A 23,328-nucleotide genomic window follows, 5' to 3' on the forward strand; every position below is an offset into this window, starting at 1 on the left:
GCGTCGACACACACCCGGGAGGAGGAGCGCTCCCAGCGCAAAAGCGCACCTCTCGCCACGTGAGACGCGCGCACATATGGCGCCGCAGTCGTCGGGCAGCACAAACGCAACTTGCCGTTTGATGGAGGTGATGGTGATCGTCGTTGAGTGATAACCTTTCACAGGCTAAAATAAATCATTATGCCTAAAAGATGTGTCTTCATTTGCAGGTCTGTGAACTCGCGGTGTCACACATACCGCCATTATGTGCCACACATTGATATATGTAGATCATTAGCCAATATAGAGGGGAAACGGCAAGGTTTTGAGTGTAGCTATCGCGGCTGGGATATGAACTGACATCCTCAGTTCACTAATGTGATCACACCCGTACAACAGCGGTCATAGTAAGTCCAGATGTTGAAGGCAGTCCATTAACATTCATCATTAGCCTGGACAATGGTAAAATACACCCTTTTCAAAATGATGGCTGTTAAATCAGGTGTGAAATGTGTCCCGAGTTGCTGGATACACATGTTGATGATTAGCATGAAAATGAAAGGTTCATGACTGAGCATTGAAAGCAGCAGTGGTGAATGCGTTTGTAGTTGTCAGGACGACAGATTGATCTATTGTGCTGCTTATCACTCACTCTCATTCCTCCTCCTCCCATATGTAAATAATACATTATCTTGTCTTCCCAAAACATAAAAGGCAAAGTATTGGTGAAATAAAACATGCCCCTTTTTTTTTTTACAACAGCTTTCCCAAATGAGCAGACGGTGAAAAGAAAGTAACACACACACACACACAGGAAACACACAAAAAAACGGCTTCATTTGTGTACTTACAGGTTCTTGGATCTTTTCTTCTTTGTTCCGTCGGGGCTGACCTCACAGCTACAGGGGGATCCGGAGCTCAGCTGGGGGAAGATGAAGGAGAGCACACACTGCATCATCCACCCTTCACACAGAGAGAGGCCCCTGTAGCCTCATGGAGATGCTGTAGCCTTGAGCTAGCTCCCACGGCCAATGGTCCGCTATGTTGGCTGCGAGCTTAGTGAGTCCTCAGTGGGCCCCGTTAGGCTCGACCGAGTCTAGTCCAGTTCATAACACACACACACACACACACTCACAGAGCCAGCCGGCCAGAAAGGTATTAATCCATAGCAGCGGTCCGGAGAGTAACTCCCACAAGGCAAAGCTCTCAGAGGTGTGCGTCCTGCTGAATAAGACTGACTGTGTGTGTGTGCAGCTGATGTGGTTTGTAAACAGAGTCTAACAGAGTCTGGTAAATCTGTGAGAGGGAGAGAGTGTGAAAAGGCTACGGTTGTTGTTTCTGCTGGCCTCCAACTGTGCCCCTAGTTGTGAAGTGTTGAGCCAAGACCCCCGGTTTCACATTACACTCACTGCCAGCCTCGTTTTGATTGGATAAGAGTAAAAAAGGAAGTAGCTGCAGGGTGGGGAAAGGGTCAAACTCCCCTAATCTGACGGCCTGAGGCTGCTCCATTGTATGCATGTGTGTGTGTGTGTGTGTGGCTCTAAATAATGAGCCATTGTATTACAGGAACACCCTGTTTAATCTGTGCTAGATACTGACCACAGTTGGTAAAGTTTCCACATTCACAGAGAGGACATTTAGGGAAATTGAGGACATCTTTTGGCTGTCCTTCACTTCTACAAGGTTTTGTTTTGAGGTTAGAGTGACACTCTATCACAAAACACTCCCCCCTGACCCCTCCTGCAGGTTTTATAGTCGACTGTAACGCTTCCAAATTGAGACAGCTGGAATTAGGTTAAAATGGATTCCAAGAATATCTAAAAATCGTTCAAACCCCAAAGGTCCCATGTACTTTCTGCATATTTGTCAAACTCTTTTTTTTTTTTTACCATTGCCATCAGCTTGACTTCATGCTAACCACAGCTGTTGTTCTCCCTCAGTGAGGAAGCTGAAACCATTTTACTGTCACCTTTACATTTTTCAGTGGGGGAGTCAAAAGATAATATTTTGGGTAGTAGCCCCTTGAAAGAAATACGAATATTTGCTGTCTTGCTGAGGACAACACCAACTAGTACTAGTTCAAGTATCAATGCTAAGCTATGCTAATCGTTGATTTATTCATGGCAGGTTTCAATCAGCAGCAAGGCATTGAAACCCCTCACGTCAGGGTTGTTAATTAGACCCTGTTTCAGGACTGATGTGGGTGACTCACAAGTGTAAGTGGTCGTTGACAATGTCTTTGCGATTGCTGATTGTAGCATCCTTATTGAGAGATTCAGTGGTTCCTTCTAATTCCTTGTGAATGGAAATAATTCCCAGGGAATGGATTTGCGTGCTCATCACAGGATTACATCTCTCATCCTTCCTTCACATCACTCCTTCTTCAAAATAAGAATCAGATAAGGTCCCTATAGGAACCAATTCAATTCAGTTCATTTTTTCTAGCCCAAATTACCAAACTTGCTTCTCAGGCCTTTACGATCAGTTAGAACCATAACAGAGTTACTATACATTGAATGCACATGACATTGATTATTGATACGATGTATGCAGATGTTCACTGCGCTTTCTGACAGAAGTCACAGTTGACTGTCATGGGTTTGTTGTGTAGGAGCTGTGTGAAAATAAGTACAAGCTGAGAGCAGCAACGATAGGTTGTTAGAGCTGCTGTGTGATGAATGCTGAGACCTGTTAAACTCTTCTGTACAGTGCATGTGTAGGTTTGCTATGAGTCTCTATTCGTATCAAGTTAGTCCCTCTCTAGGATAGCCTGGTTCTTGATCTCTTCAAATGAAATCAAATGTCAAATTTATTATAAAATCAGTTATATTTGATATAAATAAAAGTAACCACATCCCTCTTCCAAAAACATCTAGAACCACAGGTCATATAAGCTTGCATGAGCAGGGGTTGAGTCATTAAGGGTCATGGGAGACATACAAATTGAATCAGTAATAAAAGGCTGCCGGCCCCTAAGGAGCCATCAGTAAGGACATTTTACCCTGAAACCGCAAAGAACAATTGGAAAAGGGCCCAGACTTTGCCCTCTCCTGAGACATGTGTCCTGATGCAGACCCCAGGACAGGATTATTATTATTACCGGAGGTATCAGGAGAACAAATTACGCCGAGGCCACTGGACATCAGGAGGGGATCGTCGGGTCAGTCTTTGCTCGACTAGTTGCCTGCATTTAAGGAACGGATGCTGATTCCCACCAGGATGCTACGCTCCAGCTGGATGAGATCCACACACACACACGCACACACACACACATCATCGCTACCTGCCTAACACTGAAGGACAGCCTGTAACAGGGCTAGACTCACGACCTATCTAATTAAAACAAATCTTACTCCCAGTGGGATAAACAACAGTGTCTCAGATCCGGTTCATGTCCATCAGTTTATAGTATTTCTCAGAGCAAAGTCTTCAGGCGTATTCTCAGGTTTCTACGTTTCTTTTTGTATCCCCCTCATGGGACCGCAACACACCAAAAAGACACACACGCACACACACACACACACACATATACACGCACACACAGTCTGAGCCTTTTCTAAAAATAGCTGTACAGTGCGTATGTATGCTCATTTATATTGACTCCCCACATGGCTCACTGGAGATAGTTAAGAAAACACAGCATCACCCAAATACCAGATGTTGACACGCCATTAAAGGCTGTGGGGGCAGCTGTGCAGATTAAAGGTTTAAACCGGCCGTCACGTGTCACGCGAGTGTCTTTTTTCATTTCATTTCTACGGCCCCCGTCTACTCGCGCATGTGACCGTGTGAGGCCAATCATTACGGACAAAACAAGTTCCCTGCAATGCTGAGGTAAGTTAAGAAATGTACATGCATATGGTAACATGTCGATTTAGCCGAGGCCGAGGGAGAATAGTGTGTGTGTTTGGGGGGGTGATGAATTTGAGAAACGTCGCTGAGCTGCTGCTTCCCAATAAGACAAGTACAACTACCCCGTCTTTGTCTCAACAAACTGTACATTCTTTAGTTGGGCTCTGCACTAACAAACACATGGTAGGAACAATATTCTGCACACTGCACGGACACACACACACACACACACACCCCCGGACTGTGAATCCTCCAACAACATTAAACCCCCAGAGGTGGAGAAATTCCTCTTGGCCTTTGTGTGTTTAAACTTCCTAATCACCAGTTCAACCCTGGCTGCATTTCTTCACTCTTCCCTCAGGTCTCTCCCTTCATTCTCGTTCTCATTCCCCTTCTTATTCTTCTCCTATTTAAAAAAAAAAAATTGACACGCTGGCATCTGAACAATGTTATGGGGACCGCAGACAATCTCCCATTTTGGTTGGTTCAACCTCAGACTGGTGCTAGATGGTAGAACGTTAGTCTCACATCAACTATACTATGCAGCTCTGATGTTGATAAACGTCTGCACATCTCAATCTTAATTGAAATTGACATCATTCTGAATGCAAGTGGTTGCAGTACATAAAATGGCTGAATAAAAAAGACACGTGCTATAAAGTTTGTTGTGCCTTAACCACTACAACATTGGATTTTAAGTTAACATTGCATGATTGAATTGGCTCCACATTTGAAACAAATATTTGGGTAAAGTCTTTTTCTGCAGTTGAAGACGTGGAGCTTGCACAGCCATAACCTGGAATGAATTCATTACTAATTTAATAATTGATTGAAAGAACTCCTTATGTAAGTAAAAACTTATTTTTTTGGTCAGGATTACATCTGTGAGGAAACGCAGAAAAACATGTGTTGGCCCAGGGTTGTAAGTTTGTCTGTACTTCCTACAGTTAAAGAAAGAGGACTTTGGGTTCGCAGCAGGCTTAACCAAATGTTTATCAGCACATGAAAGCACTAAAATGCACTGGGATGACGACGACTTTTCTGTTAGCTGCTGCCTTAAATTGACTAATTCGGAATTCTTGAAGACCTTCTTAAATTACACTGAAAATTGAATTCTATTTTTGATCTTTCAACGTCTTTTTTATCCTTTTGATGACGGTTTTGCTTTTACGTTTCAATCAATTTTCGGAAACTGTTTGTAGATCCCCTTGCTTTATGTTTGGATGTTTTTAATGTTTTTATGTGAAGCACTATGATTTGTCTTGTTGTTTAAATGTGCTTTAGAAATAAATTGCCTTGCCTTCATGTGACATTTCAAACCCTAATGACACATTTCAATTCACTGGATGCATCCGCTACATGGTACGCAGTCAATGTGGGACAGAATGTGCTTTTCTGTAATTGAATAAATCATTTGATTCCTGTATTCTTTTCACCATCACCCAACTTCTTCATCTTCAATAATCTCAAAATCAGTAATTACGCAACATTCATTTGGCACGGGATGAGATGTGAGTCACAGTCAGCTATCACTCGCCGTGTGGTGTGTGAGCACGAGGCTCATGTTAGCACCTTGTTAGGCCCAGCATCCAATAGAGCAGATTGTTTTATAGAGCAGCTAAAATAAAAAGAAGTGTGAATCAGTTTTAGGTGTTCTATGCTTCCCAGAGGATGAAATCGGGCACAAAAAGAAAAAATGTCCCCATTACCCCAATTCTCGTGACACAGTTGCGTAAGAGCTTGTATGATCATTCCATGGGCTGTTCTCCCCTTGTCAGGTGACATTTGGTGCAATGAATTTGGCCGAAAAATGCAACTTTTGCAAAACTGTGTTAAAGGGTTTTTGCATGTACACTCAATACAACAGCAAGAGAATACCACTGTGACCATCTTGAACACAACTCTTTCTGAATTTATAGCACCTAAAAACACCGAAAACCCTCCTGGCATAGTAAAAAAGCATCATCACGTTTTGATTATGCATTCATAAATTTACAATTTTAGGTTGTGGCGACATTGTATCCATGAGAAGGGAGCGATGAAAGAGCTGGAGCATCTGCTAAATATACAATAAGATGAAATTCATCAAAAAAAACTTTCGAAATGAGTATAATTCACTTCTATTTAGAGGGAATGTGATCCCAAAGTCAAAAAAACACATGGTTCCCAAAAGGAGGGACTTTATCGGGCCAATAATGTAGTGTTATTCCGGTTCCTCTGTCGCATTCTTTAGTTTAATTCCCTTAAAAAGTTATAATCCTGCCAGCTATTTCTATGTTGGAGATCGCCATCTATTTGCATAACCATTGTCTGTGAAGCAAGCAGATAACTGGACACAGCTGACATTTTTGAGGGGAATCTTGGCCACCTCTTGCTCTTGATTAGTTTCTGCGTTTGGCCTGCAAACTGAACGAAAATAATGAAAAAGAGACAGAAACGGGCCACTGGGTTCTCTCTTTGAAGGGCATCGGAGGAACAATGCAGCCTTTATAAGAGCCAGAACATACATACAAGACATAGACAAGATTTTATAAAGGTCCAAACTGATGTTTCAACAATGAGACATTGGGGCAAAGATCACATAAAACAAAAGCTAAACGGGGGGGGGGGTTAAGATTATCTAGCAATCTAAATCCATATATTGATGTCTGTTTCAGTGAGGCCATGATAAAGGTTAGCAAAGTGAATTCATTCAGAGTTTTTTCTCAGTACATGTGCTCAGTGCGGAAAGCCTTGAGAAAACATCCGATGTGTTTTGCCTCTATGATAATCTCTGATGTGCAATTACATAACCGCCTCAATGCCATGTTTGGATTTTCATTGTTTCCGATCATATCGGAAGGGAGTATTGTTTCATGGCGTGAAATAAACCTGAGGTTGCAGCCGAGCGGGTGTGAGCTATTGTTATTGGATGGCAGCTCACAACACAAAATACACAAACACAAGTAGAGAAAAAAACACAATACTCATATAGTCATATCTGAAAATAAACTCAATGACCCTGAATGACAGGATACTGACTCATTCTTAGTCAAAGTACAGAATGAAAGCAGATACAATGGTGCATTGTCTGCAAGAGAGTGTGTGTGTGTGTGTTTTACCACACACGGGTAAAGAGGGTACGTGTGTGCATGTGCCTCAACCTGCCTCTCCTCTGCCTCCTGTTATTCAGCACCGCTCAGGAGATGGCTGCTTCCTGCATGAGCACTTCCTACTTCCCCGGATGTCGATGAACAATGCCCGCGCAGACCTCACATTCGGATCCACCCCGAGGAAAGCTGTCAGGTGAAAAGCTGTCCGGTCACTCAATGCTGGATCTGGTTGTGGTTCCGCTAAAGTTTTATTGGGATTTTCTGACTAGCGGATGACCTCTCCGCTCAAAATTACAATCCTTTCCAAAGTTAGTAGTTGTGCACAATCCCAATTGGCTGCAGCCCGCACGAACATACATTTTCTTTTTATGCTACGCTGGCTGCACGAGTTATATCTTAATGATAGTTATGCTTTTTGACCAAAGCGAGCGTTATGTTGCAGCCAGACTCTGAGGTTTTGTTTTTGGCAGAAAGGCGATTAGCAAAGACGATGCTTTTATTGTTAGCAAAGATGATGCAATAGACTGGGAAAATGTCAGTGACACATGCCACGAACATAGTCATCTATCTCACTAATGAGAGCAAACAAATGTAAAAAAAAACATATGATGAGCATGGTTAGTTTAATTGTTTATGGTTTATACGGTTATAAACATCCTTGTTTAGTCATTGTAGTCACTACGCTCACATTTATACTATTAAAATAAACCATAACTAGAGGGATCAAGTTGGAGGGGACATGTAATGAAGTGACATACAACGTGTATGTCACTGTTTTCAGCCACAAGCACAGAAATTGGGGTTAACTCTTTACAATATGTCATTGGTTAATGACTTCATAATATGTATGTATCATAACATTTCATCCTTATTTTCACATTGCGAGGGTGGGGGTGTGTCACTGTGGAATATGCCGCATCACCAGAGATGCATACGCCTAATGCTTAATTGCAGTTCTGCTTTTGAACATTTTTATGCGAGTGACGTCCATCACATGGTCACACTGTCTTGATGTTGCATCATGCGACCGGTTGCAAATCCCTCCACAAATTCCACTCCCATTCAGTCCGTTCCGACAACTCTGCTGGGGAAAGGAAAGGGGAAATGGTAAAGCGTTCCACTTTAGCTCAATTATGAGTCACAGGAATTGTATTCACAGGCAAATCAAGACTACTGGAGGAGTGTGAGGAGGAGATCTGTGGCATTTGGGAGGGAAGGGAGGACTGCTCCCAGCGGGGGGGGGCTTGTGTCAAGGTTGTGTTTCACCTTTGTAGTTGAAGTAGACTCCACATGGCAGTCATGAAATATTTGACTCTACCGTTGGCCTCTGTTTTTGTGACTGGTGAGATTGAAGAGGCTTTTACTTGGACATTTTGTGTGAAGCTACAAGGCTCATTGGATTGGTTTTATAGTGCAAACAAAAAAAAGAATCATTCCTTTTCATGCAGAAAAATTTCATCTAAAATCAAACTGATGCATAAAAAAGAAAATAATTACAGATTGCTTTAGTGCTCGTCAAGGCCTTCTACTTTGAATGTGTGTCTAGTAAAAAAATAAAACAGGACTTAACTACAACCTCTAAAAGTCTAAATGTTTTGGCGGATTATCATTTTCAGCCTCAGACAAAAACAGAGCAGAGCCAGGGAATTATCACTTGTTTAATGAACGAAATGTCCCAAACAAAAGCACGACAGAAGTTCCCACTGTCTCAAATAACACATTTTTGAAGATAACTTAGTAGAGCCTGAAAACCTAATTCGATTCGTTTTTTAATAGTATTCAAGCCAACATTTTAATCTGCTCCTGCTATTCATTCCATTAATTGTGATGAATTATTCAAAAGACAGGCAAAACGAGACAAATAGAGACTGTTGCTGGGGGACTGAAGGTGGTTTATGGTTGATGGCGATGAATTGCAGTTTCGTGGAACACAGCCCCAATTTGTTTCAATCCCAGCAGGAAACAGCTAGCAGCAACATCCCTACGGGGATGTACATTTAAGGTTCAACTACATTTAAGGATCAACTAAGGTGTGACACACACCTTATTCCAACATCAAGGAGTGAACTACAGTCCCTGTCTCCACCTCCGAGGCTGACTGTTCCCTTGACCCTGTTCCCTTCCTGTGAGTCTAAAATTCAAAAACCTAGCCAATGGTTGCGGGCTGATGTGGAGCACATGACTGGCACGGAGTACACTGCGTCCTCGTTATCTGACTGTATGTACCATTTTTACTCTGGAGACAGAACACACCGGGACTCGGATAAAATGTTGTCTTCTCACGCTGAATAATTAGCAAAAAAACGCTTTATAAATAGGTAGCGGAAGATCATTCAGAAGTACAGTTGCTGACTTCGGGTACTGGAGGCGACTGCAAAACGCTGATCTCAGGATTCCTCAAGAATCTTTCATCAAGTGCTGATAAAAGATAGCGTGGATTTGGGGCAAAGCTTTCACAGGTGTGAACGTGAAACGTCTGCATGGGTTACCTGTGAACTGAATTGAGCCTGGGTCTTTAGAACCCGGAGGCCTCGCCTCCCTCTCAGCGTCAAACATCGCCTGCCTACGGCTGTGTTGATCTATTTCAGCGAGGTCAAAGCACATCATCTGTTGTTACAAGTCACACTCGAGATCTTTGAACACTTGCAATGGAAAGATTCTGAAGTGTGTGCATGCGTGCGTGTCAATTTATGTAACCGACTCCCAAATCAGCCAAAAATACTGCTATGGCAACGGCCGCTGTAAACTCCTGCGTTGAGACACAGGCGACTCGTAGCTAGGAAGCGAGGGGCCTTCTGGATCCTCTCCTGGATTAGCAGAACTTCAGCAGAGAGGCTTTGTTGTACCATTGACAGCTTCCAAAGTCTGCCAGCTGTGCACATTGGAGGGCACCGAGGCGGTCCCTCAGTAGCAGGATCAGAAGGTTCGATCCCCCGTTCAGGTGAACGTGTAAACCACCACCACTGAACCCAATACGTGCCGTGGAATCAGGCCATCGAGTCACATGCTGGAGCCCTGGGCAGCGCGGGCCACTTGAAGGGTCAGCGAGGACATGGGATTTACTGATAGTAACCGCCGCGCTATCCGCGCTAAATTGGATACGCGTTGTAACCCTCTGTTGCGCGGCGATGCGCCTTTCAGTCACTGCATTCGACATCTCCGTTGGAGTCATGCTCCGTCCGTCAGGACAGAGCCGCAGAGCGCTGGGCGGGGACCGGAAACCCGCAGGGTGTTTGGGAATCAGAGGGGCAGCTATCGCATCCCGCGCTCTCCTCGTATCACAGGAATGTCAGAGCTAATGGATTGAAGCAGCAGGTTCCCACACACTCCTTCACACTCAGTGAGTGCAGTGTAGCTCATATATATATATATATATATATATATTCTCAGACAAGGAAAAGGAATGCTATCTCAGCCCTGAGTAGTGCACAGAAAGAACGCAGGTAATCAGGCTGAGTTGTTTGGCCATGTGAGAGCTTGCCCGGCATTTATTTGTGTGGGAGGCTTTGAACTCTCATGTTGGAGTTTGTAAGTTTGCTGAAACCAACTGATTTCATTTCCGTATGAAAATAACACGCATGTCAGCACTTTTGCATTTAAAAAGCCTTTTAATTAAACTACGGTTCTCTTCAGAAGGAGAATACGGGATTCTATTTGTTTTTGGATGCAGTCTTTGTGTCTATTTTAAAAACATCATCAGCTATCTACCCTATCTATAGGCCTCATCATATACCGAGCAAATGTGACGTTCTTGTCTCAGTGTGTCAGACGATACATTGCTGTAAATGTGCCTGTTGAGCAAACAGGATGCTAACGGGAAAAAAAACAACAACCTCCCCTGAACATTGAAACTATAACTGGGCCTAAGTTTTGAATACTAAGAACAATACTTTTCTAGCTTCTTCATTTCAGAAAACACAAGGTAAAAGGAGTAGATTGAATGTATTTATCTGCTCCAACGTGAGCAGTGAGCTTTCACCGTTTCCAAAGCCGAGGAGAATATTATAAGCTAACTAAATGATTTAACTGATTATATTAGAAGGATCTGGAGCACAGTGTGTGTGGTCGTGGATGCTACTATGTCAGTGTTTAGGCTAAGCTGCTCTGTCCTGATATTCATGTGTAACTCCAACCATTCCTCATCCCAAGTAGGTCATCATCCTAAAAAGCCTCATCTCTTGAAAAAGTAAAAGAATAAATCCCAAATCTTACCCATGTGTTGTATTAGAGCATACACAACGTAATCACATTTTTATTAATTAAACTGCTAAAATGCCAGGGCTCTACCCCATCTACATAAGAATAGCGTTGCTCCCTAATTTCCGTGTCTTTTTGATCAGAAACATTTAAATGTAGGCTTCACGCGGAGTTTTCCCGCTACAGTTGATCGAATCTACCGGCGCCCGTTGACACGCGAGACAATACGTCGTTGTCGGTGAGAAATGAGAAGCCTGCTGTTACTGGGCTCTGTGTTGAAAGCTCATTTGAAAGCATAGCAACACTAACTAAGTAAGGCAAATTTGACCACAGGGTCAATCTATTTGATTTCATTCACAATACCTATGCGTGGTGATGTAAAGGTGCATTCACTTCCTGTATCTTAATGTTTGAGGACTGTTTGAGACGAAGGTAGTAAAGAGAGAGAGAGAGGGTTGAGGGGGGCAACGGGAAGATGGTTCTAGAGGACTGTTTGGTTATGTGTGGCTGTGTAATATGTCTTAGTCATGTCTACAAACAGATGGATGAGCAGACAGACAGACAGACCGACACAAATACGTATGAAGGGGTAAACATGGTCATTTTATTGTGAACTGCGACGTAAAGCACCACAGACAGTTCCTTTGCGTTTCTGTCCGAGTATCCTTGGGCGGACTGGAACCTCTGTTGACTGTCCTGGAAGCTGGTTCAGTTTGCTCAGTAAATATTTACACGTTGCCCATTTAGTATTTACCTGGACATACTCTCATGGATTTGAACCGCGGAGACCCCTTATAGACGGTCAAACATTAGAAGGCCAAAGAATACATGCTGATTCCACACATCATAACCGGGCAGAACAAAGTATTATTAGCCCTAGGTGCACGTGAGGGGGCGCACGGCAGTCCTGAAGTAAACAAGTGTGGAGGAATTCTCATATTCCAAAGGACACTCGCTTCGGGAGTGAGGCCTTGGGCGACGGATGGGAGTCTAGACGTGAAGCTCAGCTACTTGAGGATAACTTGATGGTACACCAAGTTTACAAATATTTTTCTACGTGGGTCTAAAATAGCAAGCTGTTTATCCGACTTATCCAGGAAAGAGGTGGAACAGTACTCCGAAGGTCTGATACGGACATGTTGTTCTGAACTCGTTTTTGTGTACTTCCCCCCTATGTGTATATGCTGTTCTAAAGGATATCTTAATAAGGTCAAATAAATATTATTATTTGTTTGACAAATGTCAAACAACTGAATTCTTGTTATTTCGTTCCATGTTAGCGAATTGATTTTGCTATTTTGGATTTAATTCTGAGGGCAAGGGTAGGTTGGATAGATTAGATATTTTGTTGTGTTGTATTAACCTGTGGTGTTCCAAATAATATCACATGCTGGGTTTCTCAATAGATCATTTACTTTGCTTTTGCTTTTTTTTAACTCTTCTTTTAAACTAGGCGAAAGCAGCAATATTTAATTTACTTTAAAACATTAATTAAAATGTGCAGCAGCCCTACAGCTTCAATCCGAAATAATATATGGGCTATTGTGCTCAGTCCATTTAATGGAAATTGCTCTTCAGTGTTGAATTCTAAATGTTGCTTAAGCAATCTAGAGCAACTTCATCTCCATTTTGCCACGTTCAAATGTGAATAGTTTTACAGATTTACATCTAGATTGTATCGTAAGGAAAGAAGCAGATGTTCCACGCTGTGACTAACAGTTAAAAAATATAATAAATAAAATGTTTTTACAACTATTTGGATTGATCCCGCAGGTGTCAATTGACACATAGATATGTGTGTGTGTGTGTGTGTGTGTGTGTGTGTGGCCACTGTAAGTATGTATACATCTATTTCCATATTATGCGTTTGTCCCACGATTGAACAAAGACCTTGTCAGCATTACTTGCATCAACTTTGACAAATGTTTCTGTCAAAAACTGATGACTTTGCCCTATATGGGGCTAAATATTCATGTTGTGTGAAAGGTCAAATCTTAAGACCAAAGTTATTGTTAAAACGACCCAAATCTTAAACAAATGTGAAAGATATAGTCTTGAACAACGCAGGTATTTGGGGTTAAGGAAACACTTTAAAACTTTATTTTCAACAGTAACAAATAAACCACATTTGGCATTTCCATTACAGGAATCACACAGTTTCTTTCAAGCGACCGAGGTGACATTATTCCTCGGGTCCTGCTCTCTGTCCGCCTCTGGCTCTCCTTGCATTGATTATACTCGAGACACTAAAGCCATCAAGTGAGAGGAGAAGGTGCAGAGCGGAAGAAAAACAGGACCAGAGTAAACACTGCCTAGCAAGAAAAAAAACATTTAAAAATAAAGGGGGGGTGGGGGGGGGGTGGATACTGTGCTTGTGCCACAGTCCCTCTGCTTTCTCTCAATAAAGCACATACAGATACTGTGCAACTCTTAGAATTTGAACGGAGGCTTCAGTCAAGTTAGTGGACTCATTTATATTTAAATTGTCCTCGATATTTGGCCTCCATTAAAACATTTTTTGTACGGCTTGCTTATTGTTCATTTCAATAAATGTCTACATGATGACTGGATACAATCTATGATGGTGATAAAAATTAAAATTGTACCGTATCTTCTACAATAAAAAGAGCCTAATTATAATTGTACCCTTTTCGGAGAATTTCTTCTTGTGTAAACTAAATATTACCCACTAATTCCTAAAGTTCAAAGAGGAGTAGTTTGTACACAAGCAAACACGCACTCTGTTTCTGCACCTGGATATTTCTGCACAAGATTTATGAATGAGGGGGAGGGGGGGGGGGGGGGGGGGGTAACAAATCACTTGAGATAACGGTGGAAAAAAAGAGTCTCCGTCGCCAAAAGGTAGTAAAAGTCCCCCTCGGATCTGCCAAGACCAACAGGCTCCAGGTCTGCCTGCTGCATTCCTCCTGTGCACAGCTCACACACTGCCATTTAAGGCTACCGTGTGTGCTGACACGAGGAAGGACGGATGAAGCCACTCTCGATATTCCACCACGACAGAGTGAGCACTCCATCACGGTACAGGATCAGGGTACAGGATCAGGGTACAGGTTTGATGTGTGGTTTGCGTTCCAGTTACAGCGTAATAATTCTTGAGAGATTATAAGAAAACAACATTAAATGCTGGTTGGATTCTTAAATCATGATGCCTTTCTCAGCCTTGGCCAGAGTGAAGTGAGAGAAGATGTGCTGCGCGCCTCGGTGGGACTAAGCCCCCTCTGTTGGACAACTACAACAACTACTAGCTGCTCTGGAATGAACGGCTCAAAGCATTCGTCAAAGTCAAAGGAATCATTAAACAAGAATCCGTCAACCTACGTAAATAAAACAAAATAATCTCCTATTAATGAAGCTCAACTTTCAGTACTTTACGTACAGCATGAGCTGTATGTAAAGTCATGTACGTGTGTACTTTGGGTACAAGCATACATGATTGATGTATTTATGTAAGCATAAATATGCTTATGCCTCCTCGTGGAGAGAAAGTATGACGGTTGATTACTAGCTGGAGTCGTTAGTGTCTTTGTTTGGTTTCGTGTCATGTTTTTTATATCCTCTGAGTGAGATGCCATGAAGGTAATTGTGCGGTGCAGCGGGGGCACAGTTGCTTATGTTTGAAGGTTTTATGTGAAAGCAGTCGAGATTCATTGCCTTTTCTTGTGTGCGGTTACTATTACTTACATTGTAAATGTATATGGCTGACTGTACACGACCTTTGTTACAATACACTGGCCGTTTTTCATTAGATTCAAACGGACTTCAAACGGACTTCAGTGACTCGTAGGATTCTGGTGTACTTGCTCTTTTTTACCACTTGATGTCACCCTTTTTACAGAAACTTTGAGCTCAGCTGTCGCTGATGGATTGGCGATGAGACACAAAAGTCTGCATTATAGACCCAGATTGACTCTAAATACAACAAGCGCTGTCTCAGACCATATCCTACCATTGGCGTGGCGTGTGTGTGTGTGTTTTTTGAACGTTTGTTATTCCAGTGTGACACTGCTTACCTTCCTCCCAGAGAACAGCATACACAGCTGATGCATGGAGCCTCCATTCTTGGTCAGCTCTTTCTTCAGGGTCTTAGGGGACGGCAGTGTCCAGCCGCCCTTGTGGTGCCCGCCCCCGGCCTCCAGGCAGTTGATGGCGTTGTCTGAGGTGAAACAAGGCGAGCGGGGGTCCTGCAGGAGGCTCCCCTCGCTGTGCGTGCGCCTGCGCAGGGAGTTCTGCACACTGAGGCCCCCCCCTCCGTGCTTCTCGCAGGTGGCCCCCTCCACCATGCTGCGGCGCTTGCTGTCGCTGCGCTGCAGGTAGGCGTCGTCGCTGTCGTCCTCGTCTTCCTCCTCCTCTTCCTCCTCCTCCTCTTCGGACTCCTCGTCTTCGTCCTCGTCCTCGTCGTACTCTTCTTCGTCGGTGTGGGGTGAGGAGAGCGCGTCGGCACTGAAGGAGCGATCGAGGCGCAGCTCGGGGATGACGAAGGAGGAGGAGGAGGAGGAGGGGGGAGCGTTGGTGTCCAGCGGCTCCGAGGCGTTGTCCTCATCGGCGTTTGACACCGCCAGGTTTAGGTTGACCTCCTCTTCGCGCCTCGCTCGCTCCTCCTCTCCCCTGCCTCCTCCTCCTTCTTCTTCTTCCTTCTCGTCCCCCTCGCTACCGGCACTCTTCCTGCTGGCCCCATCGTCCTCCTCCCCCCTTCTCCGGTACTCCAAGGTACTCGCCTCTTTCCACAGCTCCATCTCGTTCCCCTCCATGCTCCTCCAGTCCTCGCCCTCTGTGGAAGGAGGTGGCGTGGGAGGCACCTTGTGTCGCTCCTCGGATCCCAGCAGACCCCCGAGGGGCATGTAGATGTCGTCCAGAGGGGTGAGAGGATCCGAGGGGTGGGGGCTGCCCAGGGTTAGCGGCTCGGAGGGACTGGAGGGGTACAGGCTGCTGTCCTCGCCTTCTGAGCTGCGGGGGGGCAGGTGGAGGCACACGCCGCCGCGGTCTCCACTGACTCCGCCCAGTTCGCAGGAAGGGTCTTCCACGTTGGGCTCCAACATCTGGAGAAGGGAACAGGGGCGGGGAGGAGAGCAACCGGTTAAAACCTTTTGGACTGTTGACGCACTGCATGTACGTAGATCTAACGAGCTTAACGCGGCGTGATTGAGATTCACTGTGCTGCCACGGGCAAATCCAGTTATCACAACTATTTCATTAGCAGTCATTGAATTTGGTTTTGAAATAACCCCGTCGCGCTCGACGTCGCGGCGCTCGAGCCGCCCATGCCAGGAGCGGAGCGGATGACGTTTGTGTCCGTGCCTGAAGGTCACGATACAAATTGATGCCATACGGTCTTTGCCGACTGGAAGTTCAACAAGCATGGCATCAGAACCCCCCCCCCCCCCCCCCCCCCGCCTCCCTCCAGGCCATTAAAACAAGCTGTATCTCCCAAGACTGACAACAGACTGAACTGCTAGAAACCACATTGCATCAGGGCCAGTGAGTTCAACTTGTTTCCAAAGGGGGTGTTGTGTCGGCGGCGGCATTGCCACACTGGAGCGGATTCCGTCCACACCGAACACGGTGCTGTGCTCAAAGCAGTCGAAAGAGGACACACACAAATACTCTTGAAGAAACGGATGAAATTACTGCTACAATGTCCGAGGCACCCATCTGTTCCCCCCATCTGCTATCGTTTAAACATACTGACAATTTATATTCATCCCAAATGACCAAACAAGCCCTCCGCTGCCATCACCCACTTCGGAAGCCTAAACACGATATCACACGTCAGACGCCAATGTGCATGTGTGCAGAGGCACAGCACGCCGTCCTCACTCGCTGCTTTTAGCAATTACCTTCTTCCCAAAATGTGCTGGTGTTAAATTCTGCTTTAACCCCTCGGCGCACACAGAGCCCTCAGTGGGTGGATCATTAAAAATGCATTCTGAGTGGGCAGAAATTGTTCCAACCTACAGAATTGTATTTGAAGTTTGACTAAAAATCACCAAGTTGTTGAATGTGTATAAAGTTATGCACCAAAGCTTTCCATTCAATGTTATTTTGCTGTTTTATTTTCAAAAATAAGCTTGATTATTACTTATTATTACTAAACACATGAAAACATATTGATGCACTAATTCAAACAAAGAGGTAGAATATGAGTGGGTTAATGTGGGTTGAAAATCTAGAGGTACAACAAAGGAAGTTGCTTGCGGTCGAAAAATGGAAAAGTTCTAAAAAGACAAACAGAAACAAAAGAAATCCTGAAATGCACTGCATGAAAATCAGTGTGTGTGGGACTACAATGTTTTACATGTTTCATATGAAATAATTGTTTGACAGTTGAATCAAAGACCACAAGAAGAACTGGTGGCTGCCATGGTGTTATCTTGAGAAGAACGTGTTCATATGGTAACGTTGCCATGTTCAATCCAACCCCACTCTCAACCTGTCACACACCTGAACACTTGAACAGGAGCATTGGCCTCACTTTGTGATGCACATGGTCCTTCAATCAGTCGGCACGGTCAAGTTTGTGTAGAATCCAACACATTTTACTGTAAAAAGGGCCGAAGACAAACTAATGGAAGTAACTAATAAACTAGGAGCACTGGGTCAAACAGGTAGCACAGGTAAGAAGAGATCAAGGATTAGTCGGTTGTCACGGTTTGGCCTCGCTTCCTGTTTTAGTTTGAAGTTTCATGTCTCTTGTGGTCCTGGGTTAACTTCACTTCCTGCCTTGTCTTGTGATTGCGTGATTGTCTCCACCTGTGTCCAATCACCTGCACCTCCCTTGTGTATTTAAGCCCTGTGTGCCTGTTGTCCTTTGTCGCGTCATTGTCTATATGTCCCTCGTCGTTGGAGCACGTTATTTGGTTTGAGAATAAAGAGCACTTTGGATTGGAAACCCTGCGCCTGAGTCCTCACTGCATCCTGCCCCAGCCCGAGTGTGACATCGGTTTTGTGAAATGGGGACGGAGAGGAGAGCAGCAAAGAGGTGATGCTAGCTGTATTATTTTCACTGAGCAGAAAGAGGGCCTTGAGCTCACTCAGTGCGCAGCATTAAAATGATAAATGGGACGCAAACAGTATGAGTTAGGGGAATGTTTTATTATCATCTTGAAGTTTGTTTATAACGTGGACATGAACACAGAAATCTGACTTGAATTTTGAACACTTGTATAAACCGTGAAAATAAACTGCTGTAAACAAAATATCTTATTATTAGCTATGCTCATGAGTGCATTTATAATATCCTCAGCTAATAAGTCCTCAGCTCTGTGAACAAAGGCGATTCTATCTTCTCCACGTCTGAAGCCAGTGTTGTGAAGGGCCTCCTTGTGCCGGTCAAGTTAACCCATGATGACGACCTGCAGTCACAAGACGCTCCGCTCTAATTGGAGATAATGCAACCTCCTCTTAGACAGCGCTCAGAAAATTCCACAAGCTGTTTGCGTACTTGTGCAGCTCACACAAGTCTCGCAGACACCGTTTTCCCGATTAAACTTTTCTCAAACCCTTTGACCTGTGTTTATGAAGTCCGCAAATAACTTTAGTCAGGCGGACTTGCAGCAGGATCAACCTCATGCTCACACATATGACTTCATATTCTCGTAATATGGGCTGTGGAGTGCCTCAAGGTTCTGATCTGAGCCCATTTATTTTGTGAGCACACAGACACTCAAAGCCATTAAAAAAACGACTATTATATTGATCAATCTACCCAAACAAATGAACTTTAAACAAATCTTTCCCTCTACCAAAACTTTTTGTCTTTGAGGAACACTTTTAGGGTTATTTAGAACATCTTTCCAGTGCAGCTACTGTGATGTCCTCTGAGACTCAAGGCTATACACATGTATTTGACTTGTTTCGATGTTCAAGGAAACATACAACTGCCCCAAGGTGATCCAGACCTCTCATTTTGCTCTTCTAACCCCCTCTTAACTCTCCTGTGATCCTATCTAAATGGTTCATAGAGTCAGAGGCTTCTTACTGATGCACTGAGTGCATGAGGGGTTCGTATACGATGAAAGGCACTTTCATTAAAGCACCCAAGGAGGAAGGTGGAAGTAAAGCCTCAGCATTTTATCCATTAAAATCAGGCTGGCCAGAAAAATTATGATTTTATATTTTTTATGAGACCATGTAAAAAGCAATTATTCTTTATATCTGGATTACATTTATGTGCGCACAAAGTGTTTTTCTTTCATTACTTATATGCCCGATCTTCATTTCTCTTTCGCTGTCCTACATACATAAACCCCTGGCTGTTGAATTTATGGCTTGAGACACAATGGAGCCACCTGTCCTGTCGGATACATTTGTTTCTCCTTACACTCTGTACAGTCGACACATGCTCACAGAAACCCAAACGCACAACTCAAGCCGCTTCAAATTGACCCCCCGTCTTTCAAGCCTGTCCTCATGTTTAATCTGGAGACGTGAAAACAACAGACGTCACCAGACTTTTTCCTTTCCCCCCCCGTTATTAGCTTTGCATCATCGTTAACACTTTGAAGCCTGCCTCAAAAGACGAATGACTATACTCAGGCCAAGGGGTAAAATGCTTAGGCTCATATGCGTGTTTACACGCCAGTACGACACACGCATGAAATATACACATATAATTAAATAAGGCTCAAGGTCATCAAGGATTCAGACATAATACAATCTCTTGCACCCCCTGAATTAAGCAAGAAAACCAAACCAGTGCTAAAAGGGAGAGTGGGATGGATGGTTGAATAGATAACGGAAAAAAAGTGAATGAGGCGAAGAAGGGGAGTCAGTGAATGGCATAGAAATGAGATAACTGTCAGGAAAATGAATAAAACAGGATATTTGATTGGGCTTAAAAAAATGAACGAAGACAAACCCTTTCAGTAAGTCAGCCCATCATTTCTTGATGGGGTTATGAGCGCGTTCACATAAAAGGGCCGATATGTTTGTCTACAGGCAAACTAAATTATTCACAAAATGTGAACAACTCACATGAATGTGTAAATCGAAAGGCTCCTAAAATCCACACCACAATTTAGGCGCCAATAGTTCTGACTATAATTAAATGTTTTTGTTCATCTCATCTCATCTCATTGTCAACTGCTTATCCGGGGTCGGGTTCGTAAAGTAAATATGCTGCTTGGATGTACAGTATAATCAGTCTAGAATAGAAGATACTAGGGGGGAAATAAAAAAAAAAACAGCATGAATAATTCAAAGCGGTAAGAAGTCTTAATTTAATTTCTTATAACCACCCACAGCTTACATAAAAGTCCTGCCAGGTAAAGTAACGCAAGGTAATGCACAAAGTCTACCAGACTCCAAGCTGTCACACTGCAGCTTAAGAAGCCGCCACAAATAAGTGAAAGTAAGATATAAATACAAGATAATATATATATATATATATAAAGCTGTTTTATTATTTTAGTGATATATAGGTCATTTAAGGATCAAAAGGCTTTTTTGGCTGGCGGTCCAGTACTTTCCTCTCTCAGTTAAAAACTGTGTTGCTTTTAGTCCGGATTATAACTTGTATTTGTGTAGCACACCAAGCTTTGATTGGTCTGCAGCTGGGTGCTTGTGTACAAGCGTATCTCCTAACAGATATAGTTAGGAGATTAGATTATCAATGACACACCTAACACGATGCCCGCCAGGCAACATTTCAAACAGACACTACAGAGAATAATGAACAAATTGTGCAAAAGTGAGTTTCCAAACATTTAATGACAGAAAAAAAGATTGGATTCAGCTGAACAAGAAGATGCGATTTAATGCCTCGTTGACCAGCTAACTGCATGCGTTAGTTTAGCTGAAGTTTTGCTTCATCATTTCAGAGATTATGCCAGTTAATTATGTTTAATGCCAGAAGGCAAACATAGTGGCTAGTGACCCATTTTTTCACTATTTTTGCAAGTCCAGGTGAAATTCCTGTTGAGTCATTTTACACATTTAAAAACATACTATTAAAAGTGCAAAAATTAGGTGAGCTTTGTCATCCCCCTTTTCTCTTTTTATTTCAAATGTCTACTGTCTCTGTAAAACCAGTGGAAAATGCCCAATTTTGTAATGACATTCATTATCTCTGGAGGAGGAATCGTACTCATGATGAATCACTGAGGGGGTTACATGACTTGGAAACTAGCGCCACCAGCAAGCTCATTTGTGTGCTTCAGAGGGGTTCAAAGATTAAATCACACGAAAATCACAAAAAGGTCAAACAGGATCATTTGGGGGTTTTGAAGCTTAGTTACAAAAAGTAAAACTATATAATGTCAAGAGATAGGTGGAGACTGACTCGTTTGAGCGCAGGCAGATCATATGCCACAGATAATGCACAGATGTTAAATGCTTTTTGGAGTCAAATGGAGCTAGAAGGAAGCTACCCTCAACCGTATTTCCTGCCTTCTCCGAGATGCATGTACTGTGCATCATATGAAGAATTCACACCTACCAGTAACACCTACCAAATGACATGATTCATTTTAGGTGTAACCGTGTCACCGGGGGGGGGGGAAGTGATCCGTGGATACCCTGAAGTCATTTATACAAAAAAAATCTCATTGAAGAAATGAAGACTGGCAATAGTGACCTTCATTTGGCCAAAAAAATACTCTTATTCTGAAGGTCTATATTTGTGAAGGTCAAAATATTCTCATACGTATGAAGCAACAGGAAACACACAGTTGTGGACGGTCACCCAGGAACAATTATGTGAACTCTGTCCCACGGTTTCCATGGCGATATGAGACCCATTCCAAGGGAGCAGCTGTGCGTTCTCCAAAAGCGAGAGATTTACCTATGAACTCTGTCATCGCCGCTGCTCTCCACCCCCTCCAGCTTCTCATTTTCATGGCGCCATCTTTCATCTTTATCTCTTTCCTTCCCCTTTCCTCCTCTCTTTTCTGTTTAATTTCCTGCCTCCTGGTTTATTTTAAGTAAAGATTAGTTATTGATCGAGTGATTGATTATAGTTCCCCCCTGCTTTTCTTTACTCAGTTCAATACTAATGGTTTCCACCATTACTCTTGCCGAGTCCACTCCCAAACTAAATAAAGCAAGTTAACCTCAATTAGCACTGCTGTTAAAAACAAGCAGAAACTTTTTGCATTCTTTACAGAAAACAAAAGCAGCAATACAGTATGAAAATACCCCAAAGCACAGTACTACATATAAAAAAGTATTTATTATGCATAAGAATAGGTATATTATGTGATATTTCATTATTGTACTGTTATTATTCATATGTCATTATACATCTTATTTTGAAGGGCAAGTAGGACGTATATATATCATGTAAACCAAATACGTAATAATACTTTTACTGTAAAAGTTACATTATTTACACTTGAAGTCTATAACCAGTTATTTTTTTTAGAAAAGCAGCACCACATTTTTATGAAATGAGGGCAGTGCTTCCCCTAGGTTTACAATTTCATGGCACCCTGCTGTTATAATGGTAGTGGAAACACTGGAGGGGAACGATAGCAATTCTTTCTTCTAGTTCTTTCATACAACCATAGTCTAAGTGTATTTTCCAAAGTCAAGCAATTTGCTCCATCCCACGTCACTAGTTGTTACATAAACACAAATCACTTGGTTAATTTTCTACCTCCCAGCAATCACAGGTCATTTATCGCGAAAGACGCATGTGTCCTGTCTAATTTGGAAGAGGCGTGTATGTAGGTTTGTCATGCAGAATCTGATATGTTAATCATCCTGATGTGTAGGACTGACACAAAGGCCGGCTTTGAGTCTGTCTGTGTCCACACCCAACTAATTATATATCGAGCTTTCGTTTTGACATGCACCTTCCAGGACAATCTGCGGTCAGAAAGAACTTAAGAGACATTATTGTTGGTGTAATAGCCTTTACTCGTTGAGGGACCAGACCATATAGATGATCCATCTCTGAATGACCTCATTACATGCACCGCAATGCCCTCGATTTCACTAAGAGGCGAGCGATGAGGCGGGTAATAGTCATTTATCCGTCAGACCTCTTCATTGTATTCGGGCCAAAGGTAAGGAGAAAACCGAAAATTGAAAGGAGGGCGAGGGAAGAAGCGAAAAAAGGGTCTGTTGATCAAAGGAAAAAAAGAGAAAAAAACGCAGACATAAAAGTGGGTTAAATCTTTTTAACTGAACCACGAAAGATATAGTCGAAAGACGGCTTAAGAGTAATACGAATGCTTCAGGCCACAAAGTA

The 23,328-nt window shown here is 43.1% G+C and overlaps 1 protein-coding gene across 5 annotated transcripts in view; it reads right to left on the reverse strand.

Moving 5' to 3' along the window:
* The window catches only part of rgs3a (regulator of G protein signaling 3a), a 97,779-nt gene that overhangs the window by 11,438 nt on the left and 63,013 nt on the right, over nt 1-23,328 (reverse strand). For all 5 annotated transcript variants that reach the window (XM_062558999.1, XM_037483806.2, XM_037483807.2 and 2 more), the window contains 2 exons: nt 15,152-16,177; nt 831-901 (listed from right to left, as the gene is read on the reverse strand). In XM_062558999.1, coding sequence (XP_062414983.1) covers nt 831-901; nt 15,152-16,177 — 1,097 coding nt within the window. The remainder of the gene's footprint in view (nt 1-830; nt 902-15,151; nt 16,178-23,328) is intronic.

This window comes from Pungitius pungitius, chromosome 18, assembly GCF_949316345.1.
Source record: "Pungitius pungitius chromosome 18, fPunPun2.1, whole genome shotgun sequence".
NCBI lineage: Eukaryota > Metazoa > Chordata > Actinopteri > Perciformes > Gasterosteidae > Pungitius > Pungitius pungitius.